Here is an 8,365-nt window from a genome sequence, read left to right as displayed (position 1 = left end):
GCGCCCGCGCCGGGCCTCGTCAACGAGGAGGACCATCGCCGCCACCGTCAGGCGCAGCACTGGATCGCCATCGCCGAGCGCGACGAGGAGCTGATGCGCTAGTGGAAGGCGCAGTTCCTCAGTGACGTCGACAACACGGAGGCCTTCTTCGCCGACCTCAGGGCGCAGCGTAGGTCAGCCAGGCGCCGCCGTCGCGCCACCACCGAGTTCGAGCTCGACAACCCGAACACGACTTGGGCCGATAATGACCCTCGCTGGGACGACATTTGGACTGAGGCAAAGGTCAAGGCAGTATGACTACTGGGGTCGACAGGGACGGCCTCCTACATGTTAACCGGCCCTGGACCTTTGCCTGCACCGCAATGGTGAGCGCGGATGAAGTGGATGATGTGGGCTTCTTCTTGAACTTTCGGTGCTGCGGAAGCTAGGCTACTAGGAACCTTCCCACTAGATTAACTGAACGACGATGCTTCGTCGAGCTCGCCATGAACCGGAGATCGACGGTGGCGGTTTCGGTCGATGCAACTCAAGGAGCACATAGATGTTCAATTAATTAAGCACAGAGGTCCGGGGAGATAGGGAATGAGTTGTGCATCAAAATGGGGCTCGGCCGCCAGAGGCTCTCTTAGAGCAACTCTAACAGAACCCGTAAACGCCGCCGGAACTGAATTTTTTCGGCGGATATACGGGTTCGGGCCCAAAGCGTCGCATAACGGAACCCGGATCGGTGACCCGGCCCGTAAAAATATCTCGGGGGCCCGAGAAACGCGAGGCTCACCCCGTATTTATACATGCCACAGAGTGGAGTAGGGTTCCAAACCCTACTCCCCGGCTCCCCGCCTCCGCGTTCACTTCCTCCGCCACGCGTGCTTCCACTTCCGGCGAGCAATCGCACCCTTGCGGCCGCTGCATCTCCACTTCCGCGACCTCCACCGCGACCGCATGATTGGCACGGGAAGCGGTGGGAGGGGAAGCAGGCGGATTGGCGGGAGCAACTCGCCGCCGCGCCCCCCTCCCCATCTTCCAATCCGAGGCCAAACGGCGGAAATGGAACCGCTCGGAGGGCGCGCGAAAGCGCAGCGCGCGTCGCTGGACCAACAGGAGCCTGACGCCGCCGAGGAATCTCGCCCGGTACGCCAACAATGGCGAGGGGCCTTCCTTCGACGCGTCGAGCCGTGCGCTTGCGCCGCCAGTCGTCGACAACAACATCGAGGAGGAGGAGGCGGCGGCGCCGGCACGCACTGTCCTACAGTCGGCGGATTACGTCCTCAACGACGAGGAGGAGGCGACGGCGATCCAACAGGTCGCAGTCATCTCGAAGCCCGAGGCGCGCGCGTGCTTCCGTCGCGAGGAGGTGGAAGCCATCCGTGTCGTGCGCGCGTACGAGGTGGCGCAGAAGGAGGCGGCCGTCCGCTGCGTGAAGCAGGAGGTCACCGACCTCGAAGGCCGCCGACGGCGTTGTCCTCTGCCGCGCGTAGAGTAGGTCGCTAACGGGCGAAATTAGCTTAGTTAGGAGTTGGTCGCCGACGACCAGACTAAATGTAATCTCTTTTGCGACCGCAACTATGCAAATATGCAACTATGTAGTTTGAATTTCACTTTTCTAAACTTGTTTGCGATGATCACTTACCGTCAAATTTGAATTTGCATTTTTTTGGTTCCAAATATGGGTGATGTTCTGCGCCACCTTTTAAACTGCTCGAAAATTGATTTTTGGGAGATTGAACTTCATTTTTTCAGTTCGCTCGAATAAGGGCTCTGTTAGAGATGCTCTTATGGACAGAGAAGACGAGGCTGCCGATGCGCGCTGCCCGCCATGGTCAAGAACGGAGAGAGGGAGAATGCATTTGCGAGTGGTTAGCAGGGGTCAGGAACACGACGAGAATGAGCGCCTCCATGGTCGCCGCGCCGAAAGAGCAAGCAAGATCACCGGATTATGGGGATTTAGGGGGCGAGGAGAGGCCAAGGACGATGGTGGTGAAGGAGAATTTTAATCCTCCTAGTCAAACGTGGAATTGGCTGGTTTTTATTTAACTGCCACACCATGTAAAACAGGGGGTTCGGTTTTGACTTGAGGGGTTGTTTGTCTATTTTCTGAAAGTTATGGGGCATGTATATTTCTTTCGGTAAACTTGCCCCTTAAATTTTATTGGCGTAGGGGGGGACACCGGAGCACTCCCCCTACAACTAAACTGCGTCTAGAATCTAGATAGAGACAAAATTGAGACACTTATTTTAGGACGGTGGTAGTAGATGTGATGAACCACATTGGTTCGAGGATCTAAATATCTAATGCAAGCGCGAATAGCCTTGCGATTGATGGATCTATTTGTCGTTTTGGAATGCTAATGCCTTGTACCTTCGTACACTAATTCTGCTCACCTGGTGACCAGCGCAGGTGAAAGTGCTCGCACTGACTGATCATGACACCATGGCTGGTGTTTCGGAGGCGATTGAGTCAGCAAAGGAATTTTGCATCAGGATCATCCCAGCCGTTGAGATAAGCGCAGTTTATCGGCCTGGGTAACCCTCTTCCCAAGTTTATATGCTTTTCACATTGAAGTGGTTGATTCTCAAAATTGTTTGTTGTTATGGAAGTAATGGATCAGGAGCCGAGGAACCTGTTCATATTCTTGCATACTACGCTAGTTGGGGGCCTGCTAAATCTCAGGAGCTGGAGAAGGTTCTATCTAGCATCAGGGAGGGCCGCTATACTCGTGCGAAGGAGATGTTATTCAAACTTAGGAAACTCGATATGCCGCTGAAGTTTGAAGACGTGTGTAATATAGCAGGGAATGGAGTGGCTCCAGGCCGAGTGCACGTGGCACGTGCCATGATTAAAGCTGGATATGTTGATAATCTTAGGCAAGCTTTTAGCAGATACCTGTATGATGGAGGGCCTGCTTATGCTACGTAAGTATTTCTTTTGTGTAACTATATTCTTCGTCTCATGCCAGGTGCAGAGTGGTCTTATTATTGTGGATTTCTGTTGTTCCTTTGCAGTGGTAGTGAGCCAGCTGGGGAAACTGTTGTGCAACTAATTTGTAGAACTGGGGGTATAGCAGTTTTGGCTCACCCATGGGCATTGAAAAATCCTGTTCCTGCTATAAAGGATTTGAAAGCGGCTGGTCTGCACGGTATTGAGGCCTATCGAAGCGATGGGAAACTATCTGGTATGAACAGCATAATCATTTTGCAATTGTAACAAGTAATTATTCATTTAAGTCATTTATGCACACAATAATGAGCATCTTCAGAATCTGTCTATTTTATCCGAAACTTAAATGCAATCAACTGCTGTATTTGCCTTCAACAGGATTGAGCGATCTGGCAGATACTTATGAGCTTTTGAAGCTCGGTGGTTCAGATTACCATGGACGAGATGACAAGGAAGAACCTGATATAGGAAGTGTCGATCTTCCGGTCTTGGCATTTTTTAAGTTTCTTGAGGTAGCTCAACCAATCTGGCGTAATGCTATGATGGAAAATTTTGCCAACACTATCGAAAGGATACCTGACTTGAATGGCTCAAAAGGATGTCGACGTACTAGCTCTGGAAACGATTTTTGTAGTATGTGCCTTTCTTCTCCAGAATTGGAAGAAACAGACGATTCTGAGGTTGAGATCCTCCAAATGGTTTTTTCAGACATTATCCTCAGTAACAGAAGCTGCAAGACGCATATTGAGCAGCGGGCAGAAATCACCTCCCGTCTCCATTGACATAGGCTGGTTCGTGCAGTTTTAGACATTGACTGCGAGTACATGATATTAGCTGGAGTTCAATTTATTCATATTCTGGAAAATTCCAAATTTTCCAGAGGGCGTGTGGTGATGTTTTATATGATCGATTGACTTGATTGCAGAAGTAACATGGTAAGAGATCTGTAAACTAACCATCAAACTTTCTCTAGATGTCTTGATTTTTTGGCTTGACCGGTTGCATTTCATGAGAATGATGAAGGAAAAATCCTCTCCTTTTTTTATTGGGAGCATGTCAAATCTCTTGTAGGATTTTATATAATTTCAGCAAAAAATGGAGCACATTATATCTAAATCGTATCTGCACCCATGCTAATTTGCAGAACTGATAGATGGTAAAAAGGGTGAAATATGCTACAACAGTTTCAAACTCTATAGTTTTGCTTATACAAGTTTTTGTTCATTGTCGTGTATATGAACTCCTGTTTCTACCTATAAAGTAACTACTAATTAAACAGTTTATACATGTTTGTTCTAGAGTGAATGTGGAAGATCCTCTGAACCTTGTTTTTCAAAACTGTTTAACACTGTTTTAAGAATATAGATGTTTACTTGCAAGAATAAAGATGCACATCAAACCATACTTACAGTTTTCAGCATTATTTATTTCTTGATTGAAACTGTGCATAAATAGGTTATCTCGATTTACTGAACACTGTATACTGAATTGGAGTTATTTCAGTAGCAAAAAAACGTAAATGGTATCACTTGACGGCCCATGTCGCAGCCCATTTACGCTGAGTTTTCATGGGCCTATAAATCAATCATCAGTATCAGTATGGGTCTAGAAATAAACTAGTCCAAGTCAGGTTGGAGCCCGCTACAAAATTTTGTTCTTCTGGGGTAAAAAAGCAACTAAGCATGTAGCCATGTCGTATTTCATTCCCAGTTCAATTACCAACAAAGTTCTATTTTTCTTGGTCTGGGCATGCTCACTGAAAACTGTCAGACACATTCACTTTGTGCTGAGTTGCTGCATTTGATGCTGATGTCTTGGGCATTATACTGGCTAATTATTTAGCTTAACGCTGGAAAAAAAATCACTGGTTAAAAGTGCATCACACGGTTAATTATGTCATTCTTGAACACGGATACAAAATCTTATTATCACACATCAGCATAGGTTATTAGAGCGGTTTGATGTCGACAGACCAAAGTCTAGGACAAGTACTTCCAAAGTAGAGAAATTTTTTCCATTTAGAAGCAATCCTTTGTTTGCTCAATGGGGAGAGGGATTCTTGCAAGCAACGGAGTAGACTTCTTGCAAACATGACATCATTCATCTCAGCTTAATAAACTCTGCAAGGCCTAGCGCTTGCGCTTCCGAAGCGGAGATAAAGATGCTCCTTTGTTTTTCCATGTTCACATACCACATCATTTTATCTGGAACTATTAGTTTCTAGTCTTCTTACTCCCTCCTTCCCAAATTAGGATGATTATAGTTTTCAGCCAAAGTCAAACTTTTGAAAGTTTGAGAAACTATATACAAAAATATATCAACATCTAAAATTTTGAATGCACATAATATGAAAATATATTTCGTGATTGTTCTAAAAATATTAATTTGGGATTATAAATGTTGATACCTTTTTCTATATAGTTGGTCAAACTTTGAGAAGTTTGACTTTATCCAAATATTATAGGCATCCTATTTTGGGATAGAAGGAGTATTTGAAGACAAACATGCAAATCTCAAAGTAGTACATGATTTAATTGCCAATATTCTCAAATAGAGAGCACTAACTGTAATAGACGTAAATCTAGTTCTTCATGCTATCTGCCAAAACATGTACAAAGCGACTTAAGAATGCCACATATGATTGTTGTTGATCTGCATGAGAGATGCATACATGGGCGCGACAAAAGTTGACTATTGAGTACGAACTGAATGGCGACGCTTTGCTAGGATTGAAGCTCTAGTAACATGTTACTTTGTTTGATCCCAGATAGTACGTTGTTCTTTGGATTGTAGGATTTTCATAGGGTATTAACTCAATGTCAACTCTTTGCTAGGATTGTACCTCAAGCAACATTTTGTTACTTTCCCCGATCTCAAATTGTAGGATTTTCGTAATATTTTAGAGGATTAAGTATTGACCGAATGGTGAATCTTTGCTAGGATTGAAGCTCTAGAAACTTGTTACCTTGTCTGATCCTGAATTGTGGGATTCTGAATCCTAGAAGATTCCGTAGTGTGTATGTTTTAATAATTGTAGGATTGAAGCTCTAGAAACTTGTTATAATAATCAGGAGACAGGATAATTTGTGCTGTTAAATTCATAACAAAATATTCAAGAAAACAGGCTGGAGTTGTCCATTCATGTAGATCGAAATGGTAAATATTTGCAAAGGAAAAATGTTTTGCTTCATGGCCATAGTCTCACAAAGGACGAACACCATCAGATGGATTCGAGCAGAAAGTCTTACTATGAGGCCGGGGTACACATGAACCTATTTCTTGAAACTTGAAGAAAAACATATTGTTGAGTTTCAGTTTTTAATCATATATGTAAAGAATTGATAGAAGCTTGTCCTTATTAATTTCTTAAACCAATCTGTGCAAAGTTATTTTACGTTGTCAATTTTCACTGCTGCTAAATGATCATATGGTTTACCAAAGTTCGTAGGTAAGTTTGCAATTATTGTATGAATCTTTACCTAAATGTTTAGCACTCAAATGTGTGTCTTTTGCTAAGCTCAAAGCCTCATCTGTACACTTATTGTGATATGTCATCAAAATTCAGGCCTCTCACCATAAACAAACACATCGGCAATATAAAAGATAAACAGATGGTGTTATGCTCCTAGGTGTCCTCTACTCCTGGGCCATTAGAAACCGTGTGCGCCCTGGGTGGTTTGCGGCTGAGAGGGAGAAAATCCAAAAACTACTTGCAGTGTTTCTTAGTCCTGATCTGGTGATTCGCAAAAAAAAAAGTCCTGATCTGGTGTCAATGTCACATGCCCCTACGGCACGCAGCACGCTCAACAAAGCGCGCCAATTGGAAGAATCTTACGAATGGATGACTATGAAAATATCGTCATGCTGCTAACTGCTCGCAGACGATAGCTTCAACAAATGTTTTATTTCTGAGATTCGTGATGAATACGATGCCGTTGTACATTTCTTCAGAGTAAACTGTCGTCCTGACTCCGGAGTCGCTCTGCACATTCCAGCGGCGCAAGCAGCACGGGCGCGGACCGAGCCGGGCTACCAATCACTTGATAGGCTATTTATCTCAGCTGAGATGGGATTTTCTGAGCTCCCCCAGTCTACCAAACACACCCTAAGTTAAGTTACGCATGAGGCTTACCCGGCGGCATTCACAACACGATCGGATCGGAAGAAGCTAAGGATAGGCAGACAGGAGTTCATGGGGAGGTTGGGTGAGTTTATCGATCTCGGCTCGGCGACAGGAAGTCAAAAGAAGATGCACTCATACGGCACGATCGCACAGCAACAACCACCGGCCTTTTTTCAGAAAGACGTATGTACGCCATCACTTCACTCCTGTCGACAACGAGATTCACGTATGTACGAGCTCGACACTGCTCCGCTTCAAGCACGGAACACACGAGAAGCCACATTTGAGTCAAGGAGGGAGAAGATGAGAGCGATCTGCTGCCTATGATTGCGTCGGTGAGCACTGCCTCGATCACGATCGATCGTCCGTGTGTGTCGAGTGGCGTGACTGGCATGTCCATATCGCGTGGAGTAGAAGGCTGTGTTTTGCACTTGGAGGAGAGGCCGGGAGGGCCTACAGCTTTTTGACCCGGCCGGCGAGTCCGGCCACCACTACGGACGGAATGCTGCATGCTGCACGGAGGGATCGATATCGATGCTGGGGCGGTTCGTAGGCCCGTCCGTGCTTACAAACAGATAAGGGCATCTCCAGCGGTAGCGTCTCCGCGGGGGCGTCCGTTTGCGTTGGCCGGAATGGTCGAAATCGACCGCGCGTCCGTTTGCGTCGGGAGTGGCTCCAGCAGCACGACGTATTTTTTTTACCAAACCATTTTTTTAATACATGAAACATAATTTACATAGTTAAAACATGAAAAAAAACCCTAACGCCTACTGCTGCTCCTCGTCGCTGTCGAGCACGATGAGCTCCGGTATCACCCACGGCCAGTTGCCATCCGGGGGAGCGTACGCCGGGCGCGCCGGCGGTGCTGGAGGTGGAGGAGGCGCCCAGGGCTGCGGGTTGTGGCGGCGGCGGAGGCGCCCAGGGGTATGGTTGTGGCGGCGGTGGAGGAGGCGCCCAGGGCTGCGGCTGTAGCGGCTATGGAGGCGCCCAGAGTTGCGGCTGTGGCGGCGGTGGAGGCGGTGCCCAGGGCTGCGGTTGTGGCGCCGCCGAGTCCTGTAGTGCCAGTCGAAGGGCTTCATCCTCCGATAGGCCCGGCGGCATGACGCCGGTGGCGTACCGGGGCAGCGGCGGCTGCACAGGCGCGTCGTTCTCGGAGACGAGGACGCCGAGCTTCGCCATCTCGCCGTCCGTCATGTTCTCCGGGAACTCGAAAACGCGGCCCTCCGCCACGGTCTGCTGCCATTCGTGGAAGACGGTCGCGACGTAGTCGTCGCTGTCGTCCTTCACCTCCTCGTTATGGTACG

At 47.3% G+C, this 8,365-nt stretch overlaps 1 protein-coding gene across 1 annotated transcript; it reads left to right on the top strand.

Annotated features, from left to right (window-relative positions):
- The first annotated feature begins 293 nt into the window (after positions 1-293).
- LOC124690672 lies at positions 294-3,903 on the top strand. Its single transcript, XM_047224030.1, has 5 exons — positions 294-412; positions 1,102-1,445; positions 2,541-2,913; positions 3,004-3,173; positions 3,317-3,903. Exons 1-5 carry the CDS (start codon positions 294-296, stop codon positions 3,718-3,720), a joined length of 1,410 nt encoding a protein of 469 aa, XP_047079986.1. The 3' UTR covers positions 3,721-3,903.
- Positions 3,904-8,365: the final 4,462 nt, after the last annotated feature.

The sequence above is a fragment of the Lolium rigidum genome, chromosome 2 (assembly GCF_022539505.1).
Source record: "Lolium rigidum isolate FL_2022 chromosome 2, APGP_CSIRO_Lrig_0.1, whole genome shotgun sequence".
Lineage (NCBI taxonomy): Eukaryota > Viridiplantae > Streptophyta > Magnoliopsida > Poales > Poaceae > Lolium > Lolium rigidum.
This window is presented reverse-complemented; position numbering and strand designations above follow the sequence as displayed.

Bases quoted from the DNA above. Each gene is read 5' to 3' on its own strand.
- LOC124690672 (XM_047224030.1), top strand. From the start codon at position 294: ATGACTACTGGGGTCGACAGGGACGGCCTCCTACATGTTAACCGGCCC. The intron at 413-1,101 runs GTGCTGCGGAAG...CTGGACCAACAG, and splicing joins GGCTTCTTCTTGAACTTTCG to GAGCCTGACGCCGCCGAGGA. The intron at 3,174-3,316 runs GTATGAACAGCA...TGCCTTCAACAG, and splicing joins AAGCGATGGGAAACTATCTG to GATTGAGCGATCTGGCAGAT.